The 13,274-nt window shown below is 55.6% G+C and overlaps 2 protein-coding genes across 4 annotated transcripts in view; one reads left to right on the top strand and one right to left on the bottom strand.

Moving 5' to 3' along the window:
* Window positions 1-5,470, top strand: ASB8 (ankyrin repeat and SOCS box containing 8). The gene is made up of 4 exons (XM_058656105.1): window positions 1-135; window positions 1,128-1,291; window positions 2,783-2,887; window positions 3,838-5,470. The coding sequence occupies exons 2-4, from the start codon at window positions 1,163-1,165 to the stop codon at window positions 4,468-4,470; spliced, it is 867 nt and encodes a 288-aa protein (XP_058512088.1). The 5' UTR covers window positions 1-135; window positions 1,128-1,162; the 3' UTR covers window positions 4,471-5,470.
* Window positions 5,471-6,927: 1,457 nt separating this feature from the next.
* PFKM (phosphofructokinase, muscle) overlaps window positions 6,928-13,274 on the bottom strand; it is a 28,921-nt gene continuing 22,574 nt past the window's right edge. For all 3 annotated transcript variants that reach the window (XM_004597847.3, XM_058656100.1, XM_058656099.1), the window contains 14 exons: window positions 13,148-13,240; window positions 12,664-12,789; window positions 11,844-11,908; window positions 11,451-11,514; window positions 10,920-11,069; window positions 10,544-10,614; window positions 10,228-10,315; window positions 9,919-10,071; window positions 9,446-9,610; window positions 8,873-8,934; window positions 8,603-8,714; window positions 7,825-7,924; window positions 7,642-7,747; window positions 6,928-7,398 (listed from right to left, as the gene is read on the bottom strand). In XM_004597847.3, the coding sequence (XP_004597904.2) occupies window positions 7,254-7,398; window positions 7,642-7,747; window positions 7,825-7,924; window positions 8,603-8,714; window positions 8,873-8,934; window positions 9,446-9,610; window positions 9,919-10,071; window positions 10,228-10,315; window positions 10,544-10,614; window positions 10,920-11,069; window positions 11,451-11,514; window positions 11,844-11,908; window positions 12,664-12,789; window positions 13,148-13,240 (1,500 nt within the window). In that variant the 3' untranslated portion in view covers window positions 6,928-7,253. The remainder of the gene's footprint in view (window positions 7,399-7,641; window positions 7,748-7,824; window positions 7,925-8,602; window positions 8,715-8,872; window positions 8,935-9,445; window positions 9,611-9,918; window positions 10,072-10,227; window positions 10,316-10,543; window positions 10,615-10,919; window positions 11,070-11,450; window positions 11,515-11,843; window positions 11,909-12,663; window positions 12,790-13,147; window positions 13,241-13,274) is intronic.

Here is a 13,274-nt window from a genome sequence, read left to right as displayed (position 1 = left end):
AGGAGGCTCGCCGCAGCCAGTGCGCAGGCGCGCGTCCCGGTCGGCCCCGTCCGGTCCACAGGGGTCGCTGGTGACACTTGTGCTTCCGGGTCACGCTTGAAAGCGGCTGTCGGGAACCACCTCGGCCCGGGCCTGGTGAGTGCGGCGTCGGTGCGGGGCGGGCGTGCGGCCAACCCCGCTACGCCGTGCGGACCCTCGAGGCCGCCGCGCGTTCCGGGCCGGGGGCGGCTCGAGCAGGCGGCCGGAGTGCTTTGGCTCGATCCCGGGGCCCCGGAGTCCGGAGTCCCTGGTCTCACGCGAGGCGGGCCGGGCGCGCTGTCTGAGCAGAGAAAATGTGATCTAGAAGGCATTTCTCGGGATTGCGTTTACTTCCCTTCGCGAGCCCCAGAGTATCCTGTTGTGGTTGTCGGCTTGGAGTCTTCAATTCACTTTATTTATTTTATTTATTTATTTATTATTCACTTTATTTTATTACACAGTCAGATATACAGAGAGGAGGAGAGACAGAGAGGAAGATCTTCCGTCCAATGATTCACTCCCCAAGTGAGTGCAACAGCCGGTGCTGCGCCAGTCCGGGGCCAGGAGCCAGGAACTTCTTCCAGGTCTCCCACATCGGTGTAGGGTCCCAAGGCTTTAGGCCATCCAGGCCACAAGCAGGGAGCTGGATGGAAAGTGGAGCTGGCAGGATTAGAACCGGCGTCCATATGGGATCCCAGTGCGTTCAAGGTGAGGACTTTTGCTGCTAGGCCACGCCTCCAGGCCCTTCTAATTCACTTTAAATCTCACTTCCTCAAACCCAAATCCGGCCTCGAGGGTACGTAACTGTTGGGCAGGATGCCCCTTGGGCCTCCGACCTTTTCCCTCAGCTCTGCTGCAGACCGGAGGTCTCAGGGATGCCTTGCTCAGACAGACACTGTGTGCAGGGCCTTTGGCCCTGCCTCACCGCCAGGCGCCCAGTCAGTAGCAGCCAGTGTCGGAGGAGGGCCGGTGCTGGCTTCCCCCACAGCTCAGATGCAGAGCAGACCACAGCGCCGGCTGGCTCAGGGCTCAGAGAGCAGTTCCCTGGCACCTCCAGGCCTCTGGATGTTAGCACCCCCGCAGGCCAACGCTGCACTGCTGTCTTGCAGGCCCCGTGGAGCATGCTCATGCCTTGGCCAGCCCCATGAGTTCCAGCATGTGGTACATCATGCAGAGCATTCAGAGCAAGTACTCGCTCTCGGAGCGCCTGATCCGTACCATTGCCGCCATCCGCTCCTTCCCACACGACAACGTTGAGGACCTCATCCGAGGGGTGAGTCATGGCGGCCCCTTGGGCAGTGGGGGACCGGGAGAGCTGCTGGTCAGCTCTGGCAGATGCTGTTGGGGAGCACGCAGCCTCCAGGGTTTCCGGGAGCTTGTCAACTTGACCATTAGAATGCACTTTCTCCTGTGTCTGCCTTCCCTCCCTCTCACTAGGCACAGTGTGTTTTTCTTGAATTCTGTTCAGGATGAGCTTCCTGGCTGTGGCACATGTGACACCACTGGGCTCGGAGTTTTGGCCTGCTGCTCGCCAAATGAGGTGGCCTCAGACCCTTGAGCTTTTGTCCCTGCTGGGGGGACATCACACACCAGATTTCCTTTGTTCTGTCCCCAAAACTGCACTTCATTTTGGTTGATTTGAGAGGCACAGAAAGAGCCCATGTCCTCTGTTTTAATCCCTGAATTTGCTCCGCAGCTGGAGCTGGGCCAGGTCACAGCCTGTAATGGTTCCTCCCCTAGCATTCCCAGTGGTGTGTCCTGCAGGTGTGTAGTGGGCAGCAGGGACCAGGAGCAGAGTGCTCCAGTAGGTGCAGCATTCCGAGTACCTCTTTTGTTTTGTACTGAACTTTATTTATAACGTGAGGGAATCACATACACACTGTCAGGGATAGAGTGGACAGAGAGGTGAAAGGCAGGGCAGGGAGGGCTTCTCTCCCAGTGGCCTGGCTTTGCCTGAGCCTGAGAAGGGAGTACCTACAGGAAAGCACCTCCAGGTCCCAATTAGGGGCATTCCATCCTGGGAAACGGGTCATTTGATTGTCAAGGAGGCAGAGTGCTACGTAGGCCCTGGGAAGTGCGGCTTCCTGTGGGTGACTCCAAACTTTGTCCCTGCCTGTCGCGTTTCAATCTCCTGAGAGATTTCCGACTCCTGTTCTTAGGGGTTGTTAAAGGGTGTGCTGTCCTTCCTGCCCAAGCAAGGACATCCCACCCTCCATAGGAGTGATTACTGCTCCTCCTGGTTCTGTGGCATTAACCCTGGAGGTGCCTGGAGGTTACAGAGGAAACCATCTTAACTGCTGGCTTTCCCCAGTTGCTCACTAAGCTGTGGGTGGCTGGTGTCCTGAGAGCTTGAGTATCCCATTCTGCATGTTACTCCTGTTGATGGGAAGTTGTGGGAAACCTTTCTAGGCCTTAAAAGATGCACAGCAATGGTAACTTGGATGCTTTAGGGTCCTCATGGATAGCCCAGACTAAGTACTATAGCTGCTTCACAGTCAAGTGGTACAATACAGCTGTAGATGGCTGTACTCGGATCTGGTGGCCTCAGAAAACTCAGCAGTGGAGATGCTGCCATGTTCTGACTCCAGCTTTGCCACTGAGAGTCACTCAGGGCCTTGGGCAGACTGCTGGGACATGGCCATGGTGTCATTTCTTCGCTGAGCACAAATGGAAAGCAGGAACCAGGAGTAGGTTCACATTACCAGCAAAGTTCAGTTTTGGACAGGCAGAGCAAAGCCCACTGACCCAGTGTGCTGTCCCACAGGGTGCTGACGTGAACTGCAGCCATGGCACCCTGAGGCCCCTTCACTGTGCCTGTATGGTGTCGGACGCCGACTGTGCCGAACTGCTCCTGGAGAAAGGGGCCGAGGTAACCTTGGACCCACACACCAGTGCTCTGTTGTGACCCTACCTTCACGTGTCTCCCCTTACCCGCACACCAGCACCTCACTGTGACCCCACCTTCATGTGTCTCCCCTCACTGTCACCCTGTTACTTCCACTGATATTGGCAGTGCTAGTATTAAAACAAATGGATGGTAATTGGGGTTGTCCCTCAGTATCTGGACTATTGAGCCCTAAGGTTCGAGATCCCTGATGCTCAAGTCCCTTATGTGGAATTCTGGGTCATCTGCCCAGCAGCTGTGTCTTGCTGTCAACCTGGCAGCATCTGTCTACTCTCTGGGACTTGCTGGGTTTTCAGGGTGTTGGGTATAGGGGCAGTGCTTCTGCCTGGGCACTCTCCATCCAACCCTGGTGGCCTCCTGGCCTCGGCATATGGGGCCTGCTTCCTCCCTTTGTCTCTTTCCCCTGGATTTAAGCTGCTAGCTCCGTGGTCCTGGCTGGCGTTTTGAGACTTGTTCATGCTTGTGTGTCATCCAGATCATTCTGACACTGCATCCCTGTCAGCTTGCTTGGGACACCCTACCTAAAGAGGGGCTATGGCTGCTGTTTGCACCCACCCAGTGATTCTATATGAGGCAGCTTGCCAGAGGTCATGAAATTAACTCCATATTGATGCAGAACCTTTGAAACCACATGTGGCTTTGTCATGATGTGTTTTCTGTGAGCCCTCACAGCTGTGCATGTGGGCTTTGGCTATGGTAATTTTGGTTGTGGCTGACATGAGCTGCAGGACAACCACAGCCTTCCTTGTGGCTAGTGGGAGGTGCACTGGACTGGGGGGCTAAGTGGTCCTTGTCCTGTTGCACCTCCACTGCTTGTGGCCACCTTGCATGCTGAGAGCATGACCATGGGTAGTACCTGCAGGGGGCTCTACTAGCAGCCACTGTCCTGGTGACCTTGCTACTCCCTCTCACAGGTGAACGCGCTGGACGGCTACCACCGCACGGCCCTGCACTATGCGGCCGAGAAGGACGAGGCCTGCGTGGAGGTGCTCTTGGAGTATGGCGCAGACCCCAACGCGCTGGATGGCAACAGGGACACCCCGCTGCACTGGGCTGCCTTTAAGAACAGCGCCGAATGCGTGCGTGCCCTCCTGGAGAGCGGGGCCACAGTGAATGCCTTGGACTACAACAATGATACGCCACTCAGCTGGGCTGCCATGAAGGGCAATCTGGAGAGTGTGAGCATCCTTCTCGACTATGGCGCGGAGGTCAGAGTCATCAACCTCAAAGGCCAGACTCCCATCTCGCGCCTTGTGGCTCTGCTGGTCAGGGGGCTCGGCACTGAGAAGGAGGATGCTTGCTTCGAGCTGCTGCACAGGGCAGTGGGGCACTTTGAACTGCGCAAGAATGGCGCCATGCCACGAGAAGTGGCCCGAGACCAGCAGCTGTGTGAGAAGCTGACCGTGCTGTGCTCAGCCCCCGGAACCCTAAAGACACTGTCTCGCTACGCTGTGCGCCGCAGCCTGGGCCTGCAGTACCTGCCCGAAGCAGTGAAGGGCCTCCCACTGCCGGCATCCCTGAAGGAGTACCTGCTGCTGCTACAGTAGCCGGCACCGCCTGTGGGCAGCACAGAACAGCCTAGCTCCTGTTGTGTTTTATAGGTTTCAAGGCAAGACACCACAGCAGCAACGCCATGCCACCTCCCTCCACCCAAAGCAAGCAACCAAAGCAATTCTCACTTTTGTTTTCTGTTCATTGCTTACGTGGCTTCTTATAGTACACCCCGCCAAAGAATAGGGCCCTTCCTTCCATTCTGGAGAGTCAGCAGTGCTTACCCCTGAGTCTCTAGGAGCAGAGAGAATATCAAGAGGTGTGGGTTCCTTTGGGGGCATGAGGTAACAAGCCAGAAACTTGCAGGGAGCTTTCCATTGATATGGGAAGAAGTTTCTGGAATGTACAGTTCAGCTCCAGGATGAAGACATGCAGGGCTCTCAGGAGGGACAATCTCCTTGCCCTTATCAGCAGCCCTCTGCCTCAGTGCTGTGGGAATGCCTAGGGCTTGGGCTAGTTTGGCAGTTCTACTTCAGAAAACGTACCTTGCTGCTTCCCACAAAACAGAGGCTCTGTGGGAGCTTAGAATCTTTAAGCCCTGGAAATTTTTCTTCTAATACTTCCAGTGCCTCTGGCACCATGGCCCTCCCAGTACTGTATGCCATGTGCTTGTGGTAGAGAGGAAAGGTGTGGCCTGGCTCCGTCTCCCATGGCCACCTGCATTCCCTGTGGAAAGCTTGCTCTCTCGGTGTTTGTTGCCTTGTCTGGGATTCTGCTTTGTGGTGATCACAATGGGTGAGGTGCAGGTGAAGAGTGAGGAAGAGTATACAGAAGCCTCATGGTGGCTGCCTACCCCAGTGTGTTTCAGTGAATATGTGGCCACTGACACTGTTCTTTTCTATGTTCCTAGGGTATCAAATCCCCACTGAACTTAGATGACCTGTGTGCAAATTTGAAGAAACTTTTTAAGGCAATTGAGTGGGATCTGCTGCCAACTAACTTGGAATAGTGTGGTCTGCATTTGTCCTTTGCCATTGATGTTTATGTCCTTTACAACGAGAATAAATAGTTCAAAAGGCACATTTGATAATTTCTATAGTTGTTACGTTTCTGCACTCCCTTCATCCCTCAGGCCTGGCCTGGTCTTCTCTGTCTGGGCCAGCTTTGCCCCGAGCCACAGTGGCAGCTGCTTCAATGGCACCAGGAATGATAGCCACTACTTTGGTAGTAGTTGTTACATCCAGCTTGGATGAGAGCAACTAGGGATTTAGGAGCTCCTGACTTGCTTCACATACTTAAAAAGAGTGTGGGAAGAGGAAAACACTTTGTCCACATGGGGAAAGATGTTGCCTATTTTCTCAGTTATTCATGATTACTTGTGTTGTTGATGGCTAATCGTTGACTTCATCTTTACTTAGGATTTAAATATATTTACTCTTTAAAGGTTTAGTTAAAAGGCAGTTTGGCAGAGATGTTTATCTGCTGGTTCATTCCCCAAATGCCTGCAACAGTCAGGGCTGGGCCAGATCAAAGCCAGAACTCCATCCAGGTCACAGCAGCAAATGAAGTCCCTGGGTCATCATCTTCAGCCTTTGCAGGTGTATTAGCAGGAAGGTGGATTGAAAGTGGAGCAGCAGGGCTTGAACCAGCACTCCCAAGTAGAAGGCCAGAGTCACAAGTGGCTATTCACCTGTGTACCACATGTGGGGTCCCACTCATTTATGACTGTGGAAGAACAGTACACATTGCCTAGGGTTTCCTCTGGGCAGCTTTCTCCTAGGCCACATTTCAGTCCCAAGCTTGCTGCTGGTCTTCTGAGTAGCTTGCCACTGTGACACAGCCCTCCCTGTCAAGTGACTCTAGAATTAAAGACTGGAAAAAGAGCCTGTCCTTTCACAGCAGTTAGCGCTGGACACACTGGTGCACTGTGCCTGAGCTGCTTTCACTCAGTGTCATAGCCTCATGGCATTTGAATTTGAGAAAAAACAAACTGCTGCAGATTTGAAATCAGAACTAAGTCTGAGATCCAGTTTTTTGAAAGACTGCATGGCTGGCAGACCCTACTGAGTCCTCAAGCCCCAAGGTCCTCTTGTGAGAGGAGCTGCCTCCCTCCCACCACCAAGCTACTTGTGGGATTCAGTGATGTAACAGGCCTAAAACAGCCCTTAACGTCTGCTATTCATTCCTCTTCCCCACAGAAACAGGCAAGGGACATTTGGCTTTAATTTCTCATCTGGATGCTGGTTTTCATGGCAGGAGCCACCTTCCCAGCCAGAAGGGATGCATGGGACACACCTGTTTTCCCACCCTTCTCACACTAGGCTGGAAAGGACATGGACACTGCTGATGGTGAGGGTCTGGGCCACGGAGGCAGCTCAATGTGCTGTGCTATGGGACACATGGGCTAGAGAAGAGACTGCTAGGAGGCAGAGTCACGTGCACTGAAGACCACAGGCTGGACCCATGGGCTGGGCTGGTACAGGGGCTGAGAGAAGACAGCAGGCGAGCCGGGGCACAGCGGCCAGCTGGAGTTTATTTATGTAGTTTGTGTCACTGCACCATAGGTGATAGAGGAGCCAAAATACTTGATTATCACAAAAAAATAAATAAAGCTTATGTTAAGGGGGGGTTTCACCACAGGGTCCAGCAGGAACACTACAGGAGTCCTCCTTGGTGACAGCCGAGGCTGGGGCCGCCTGGAGCTTCCACCCTGTTCCCAGTAGCGCTGAGCAGCCTCCCGTGCAGGGGAAAGGGTTTCTAGTGACTAAAGAGCTATGAGGCAGGAAGGGGTGCAACTAGAGCTCCAGTGCCATCAGACAGCCCTGTCCCTGGTTCCAGGCTAGACAGCAGCTTCCCCAGACCGCTTCCGGGAGATGTGCTCCAGGTGAGCATGCTCTGAGGTGTCCAGGTCTATCTCATACTTGGCTAGGATTTTGAGGATTGGTCTCAGCTTCAGCCACCACTGCTCCTTGGGAATACGATGCCTGGAGAGGAGCAAGGGGGCTGGTGAGGGCACTGCTCAGCACCTGGTAAGCTTCTACCAGAGGCCCAAGGGATAAGGATGGGCAGGAGGCCTGGGCATTGCATCTAGAATGGGTCAGACGACAGTGTTCCTCTTAAAAGAAGAGTGTGGTTGGCAGTGGCCGGGGAGGATAGCAGAGGACAGCAGAGCTGCAGAGCACAGTCAGGGAGGACAGCAGAGCTGCAGAGCATGGCAGTGAACTCACTCAAAGTCTGTCTGGTCCTTCAGTTCTGTCACAGGCTGGAAGACCAGAGCCCTCTTCCGCATGCCCAGGACACAGCCTGAGTCCGGAGTGTTGGCAAAAATACGTCCTACAGCAAGGGTGGCTGTCAGCTGGGCACCTCAGGACCAGTCCCTCTTGAGAGGGCATCCACCCCATGCCACCTACCGTTGCGGTAACTCTCTTTAATCTTCCCAGACATCCAGTTCATAGCCTTGGCGCCCATCTTAGTAGCAAAGTTCCTGTCGAAGGGAGTTGGGCTCCCTCCCTGGACAGAGATCACGTAAGTGGCAGGGGAAGGGCTCCAAGGAACGTGGAGAGGGACACATGAACACACGTGAGAACCAGCAGGAATGGAAGGGGCAGGGCTGCTGGCTGTCACACCCACTCCCTTAGCTCAGTCATCACTGGCAATGCCACTGGGCTCCCCTGTTGTCCCTCAGGAGGACAGGAAATGTTACAGATGGCCTGAGCTCAGGAATAGCCCCTGCCCTTGGGCTAATGGCCCTCCCTGGCCCCAAGTGGGACCTGATGGGGAAGGGGTAGGTGTTGGGACTGGTTCTCCTGTCGCCTGGAAATCACAGGCTCCTCACACATGAGCCTGGACCAGGGAGAAGCTCCTACACCACCCAGAAAGCTTCTCTCCAAAGCACCCCGTCTTCTGTGGAGATGACTCAGTCAAGTGCAGGGTCATCGTTACATTTCACCTTGGCCAAAGGCCAGGGAGCCCTTCAGTGGCATTTCTGCTATTTTGGGGTGAGGGGCCACAGCTGACAGCCACCCTGGGTCGGGGTGCAGTCTGTAACAGGCCACAATCACCTTAGGGAAGCCCTGCCTGATGGCATGGCACCCCAGCACAGGCCAGGCCCTCTGCAGGGCTGACTGATGTGCAGTGCCCCAGCCTGGGCAGGGCCCTCTCCATGACTGCACAGCACAGCCTCCCCACCTGCTGCATATGACCCAGCACGTTCTTTCTGCTGTCGAAGATGCCCTTCCCCTCCTCCGAGTACAGGTTGAAGATGAAGTCCGTGGTGTAGTTCTCGTTGCACTTCTCGTTTCTGCCAAGAAGGGCCAAACCTGATATCCTACTCCCACTCCCACTCCCCAGGGCTCCATATATACTCCTCAGGGAGCCCCAACCAGGAATCCTACCCGCCCCCAAACCAGTCTGTGGGTTAGGGCCAAGGTCCACCTTCCTCATTCCCAGGAACCAGACCTGAGTACCAAGCCTCTCTTCACAGTCGTCTTCATCTTCTGCACAAGATGGTCAACATTCGCCTGGAAACAGATGTTAGCCAGGCCTGGTGGGAGCTGGGAAGGCATGCGGGTGGCCCGGGGTTCTGGCAACCTCAGCCTGAGCTCTGCCCCTTCCAGATTCTTCAGGCAGACCCTGGGCAGCCCCATCACTGGCACTGCATAGCTGGCAGGCAGCAGGCTGGAGGGGTTTGGATGTGGGTAAGGGGTATAGCAGCGGGGCTGTCCGGCATCTTACACTAGGAGACCCCTCAGCTGCTGACCCACACTGTGGGCTCTGTGGGTAAGGACTCTGCGGTCCTCCATGAATCAGGTGAAGGGGCAGGCCACGCGTAGATTTGGCAGCAGGGCACCTGCCGACTGAGGGCCTCAGCCTCAGCTTCAGTGTGCAAGACAGCTCTGCTGTGGCTCAACAGAGCAGCATAGCTATGGGAGGTGCCATGGAGAGGCCCTGCTAGGACAGACCCATGCCCTAGAGGTCCCACCACAGGCTGCTACAGGTGGCTGGGAGGGACAAGGCGGGCTGTAGGTCTACCTGCAGGTCCCGGATGGTGAAAGGCTCTTCAAAGATGTAGGCGGCGTCGGCACCAGCTGCCAGCCCTGCCATGGTGGCCAGGTAGCCACAGTAGCCACCCATGGTCTCAATGATGAACACACGGCGCTTGGTGCCTGCAGCCGACTGTTTGATACGGTCACATGTCTGCAGGGACCAGGGAGCCTGCGTCACTTCTCTGTGGACCCAACCCTGGAACCATCAGGCCCCTGTGGATCCCTGCTATCCCAGCATGTGGGACAACAGGCCCTCTGCCAACCACATACAGAACTGTTGTGCAATGCTATGCAGGAGGAAGTGCCTGACACATGGATGCCTGTGCTCTTGTAGATAAGGAAAGGCCTTTGGTCAAACATGGACATTCACTGGGACCAGGGCACACAGCCAGTCCCTTCCCTGGACCTCACTTGGATGCACATATCCCCACTGGAAGGGTGGGCTTGGCAGGCTCTCACCGTACAGATGGTGTTGAGTGCGGTATCAGCACCAATGCTGAAGTCCGAGCCAGGAACATTGTTGGACACCGTGGCGGGGATGACCACGAAAGGGATACAGAGCTCGTCAAACTGCTTTCTGCCCTCCATCAGCTCCAGGCCCCCAGTGTATGCCTAATGGGTAGTGGTGGGCAGCATGAGGTGGGGATGGGACACTCACCCCAAATCCCATGGTGATGGGAATGGGGGTGCTTACTCTGAAGCCCCAGGAGTAGCAGTGAGAGGGCACTCACCCTGGAGCCCCGATCATGATACAAAGAGGGCACTCACCTCAAAGCCCCCAATGATGATTAGGCCCTGGATATTAAACTTGGTTATGTTGGCACTGATCTGTTCAAAGCTCTTTCTGGGCAGAGTCCTAGTTGGATGGGAGTCAGAGGAGGAATGACATAAGGATTTGGGGAACACAGCGAGATGTTGGGACAGGGAAGAAGATGACAAGAATGGCTGCTGGAACTCCTTTCCCCACTCACCCTGTCCCAACAGACCCACCCAGGCACTAAGTGGGCAGAGCCGCCTACTTATATCATCAGTGGGCAAGCAGCCTGCATCACTGATGTCCCCTGAAGGGTCCAAGGCTGCTCACCTTTTAGTGCCCAGTTTGGAACCGCCTTGGCCAGTCCAGCCCCCAACGTAGCTCCAGCCGGCTTCCTCAATCTGCAGAAAAAGGTCACATGCTGAGTGGTGGCCACAGCACCAGGGGCCTATGTGGCCCCTCCCTGCGACCTGAGCTACCTGCTGGGACAGCAATGCCAAGCACAGGCCTGTCCCAAGCAGGTAGCTCAGCCCTCATGGCTCACTTAGACTGCTATGGTTGCAGGCATGACGCAAGCTGTGGGCCAGGAGGATCTGCACAGCTTCCCTCAGCCTGGACCCTGACAGGGCAGGGACAAGGCAAGGCAGCCTGCCTGGTGTTGGCCCTGGGACCTCTGGTGTGTATACGCCTTTCCTCTGAGTCATACCTGGCCCTTGGCCAGGCCCTCGAAGCCATCGTGCACCACCAGCACCCGGTTGCCCTGGATCAGGCCAATCCTCACAGTGGAGCGAACAGCTGCATTCATTCCTGCTGCTGGGGCACCCACATTCATCACGGCCACTGTATGCGAACCACTCTGCACAGGAGAAAGCATAGGACTAAAGCCAGGCAGGGCAGTGGGCAGCAGGGCTGAACACAGCAGGCTGTCGGCCCCTACTAGATTCTTCATCCTACAGAGGCTGGCAGAGACCCTCCAGAGCCACACCCTCAAGCCCAGGTCCTGGAGCACCTGTGCTAGAGTGGCCTGGTCATTCAGGGCCTCTGCTCTAGGGGATGGGGAGACCATTCCCCAAGGATTAAGCCAGATGCCCATTCTTTACAATCTCACCTGCTCCAAACTGAGCAGGGGTCTCAGGTCAGGGACACCCAGGACACACCAAAGCATGGGGACTGAGACCCAGCAAGATGCAGGTCACACAGTCTGGGTACAGGGGAGGCCATGGCCAGGGTGTGGTACCTTGGAGACAGGGGGCCTGACATGAGCCAGAAGCTTATAAACCTCCCAGTTGTTCATGAAGCTCCTGTGGAAAACAGAGGGGAGGGTGGTTTGGGACTCATTTCCCATGGCCAATAGGCAGGGCTATCCTGATCTAACCAAGGAGGGGGACAAGATAGCGACTGCAGAGCGGCCTCAGTGTCTCTCAGAGCCTCTAGAGGAACAACAGTGAGAGGCTGCTCCATGGGGGAGCACCTTTGAGTGGCACGCAGCCTCCTGCTCATCCCCACCCACCACCCTAGATAAAGGCTGTACAGCCCAGGAGGAAACAAGAGTGCCTCTCTAGGCCTAGGCTGGCTGCTTTTGGCTCCCTTTGGCATTTGGTTTCTGCAGATGGTCCAGCCATTTCCTCACCGGCCTCTCAGCTTCATGGCTTCGTCAAATTTCTTCTCATCCATGGCCTTGGTCACATCTTTGGTCTGAGGAGGAGCAAGGTGAGGCAGGTTCAGGGCGGGCCCCCACACCCCTGCCCCTCTCGGGGTCCTGTACTCCACCTTTCCCAGGTCCCCAACACTGTCACAGAAGTTACCTTCCTTTCCCTAGATTCCCTGAGTAATGAGTAGCAAAAGAAAAGGGCTAAGAGGACACTCTAGTTACAGAACTGACGCAGTGGTGGCAATTGTGTCTCCCCAGCTCCATACCCAGGTCTGCCTTCAAGGTAGCCTCCACTGGGGTACAGGGAGTATAGGGGGTGCAGCTGAGGAAGCCCAGGGGGAAGCAGCTGACCGGACACTGTTAGCTGACTAGTGCTGGGGAAGCAGTTCCAAGCCAGATCCCTTGGTCTCAGAGTCAAGTGGCTAGCAGAAGGAGTATCCAGCAGCCCTGCACCACTGCCCTGGCCCTGGTGTGCAGCCTCACAACTGTGTTCTGAACACAGAATGTTCCCCACTCCCTGGCCCTTTTCCACAATCTGGGGAGAGAACCAGTAACCCATGCTGGTTCAGGAAACAGGCTCTAGGTCTACTCAGGATGAATTATGCATCCCCCACAGGGAGTATGGGGGGGTTGAGTGTCTGTAGTGAGAGGGGGAAGACCTGTGTCCTCCTTGGGAGCATTTTACAGGTAGGGGGAGCAAGGGCAAAGACCCCACGTCTCCACCCCTACATCCCACAGGAGAGGGTGAGGGCAGAGACCCTGTATCCCCTCTGCTCCTGTATCAGCACCCAGGACTTACCACCTGGACACACTCCATGAGCGGCAGGCGCACAGCCTGGTTACCAGACAGGCTGACCACACAGGCCGGGGTGTCCGGAGTCCCTTCCAACAGTGCCATCACTGCTTCCACACCCATCCTGCTGCCCTGTGGGACACATCAGGCCTGCTGAGTTCAAGGGGCCACAACCAAGCACGGAGTGGGCTCCTCCCCACTGGCTACACCTCAAACCAGAAGCCACTATATGCTCTCATGCTCAGGGACCCAAAGAAATGAGATCCCTCTTACTCATCTCCTTCCCATAAAAGACAGAACTGAGAGCAGAAAAGTTGGGCAATTTCACTGATCCTGAAAGTGCCAGGCCCCTGGACATAATTTGGGGAGTTGGCACCTGCCCTCATTTTTGGGACAAGAGTGAACCTTTTGAGTATGAGAAGGTGTCCAGGTCACGGCAGGGCAGTGTGGGCCCTGCAAGCCCTCTCTGGGGAAGACATGGGGGACCCACCAGGATGCGGTCAAAGGCCGATGGTGTTCCGCCTCGCTGCACGTGTCCCAGGACAGTGACCCGTGTGTCATAGCCCAGACGTTTTACCACCAGCTGAAGAATCAAGGACACACACAGACAGGTTCAC

The sequence above is a fragment of the Ochotona princeps genome, chromosome 27 (genome assembly GCF_030435755.1).
Source record: "Ochotona princeps isolate mOchPri1 chromosome 27, mOchPri1.hap1, whole genome shotgun sequence".
Classification (NCBI taxonomy): domain Eukaryota; kingdom Metazoa; phylum Chordata; class Mammalia; order Lagomorpha; family Ochotonidae; genus Ochotona; species Ochotona princeps.
The sequence above is the reverse complement of the archived record's forward strand: the minus strand, read 5'-3'. Positions and strand labels throughout refer to the sequence as shown.

What these genes read in the sequence shown, in the direction of transcription:
- ASB8 (XM_058656105.1), top strand. Translation starts at nt 1,163, where the DNA reads ATGAGTTCCAGCATGTGGTACATCATGCAGAGCATTCAGAGCAAGTAC. An exon ending in TTGAGGACCTCATCCGAGGG is followed by an intron (nt 1,292 to 2,782) that starts GTGAGTCATGGC and finishes GCTGTCCCACAG; the next exon opens with GGTGCTGACGTGAACTGCAG. An exon ending in TCCTGGAGAAAGGGGCCGAG is followed by an intron (nt 2,888 to 3,837) that starts GTAACCTTGGAC and finishes TCCCTCTCACAG; the next exon opens with GTGAACGCGCTGGACGGCTA.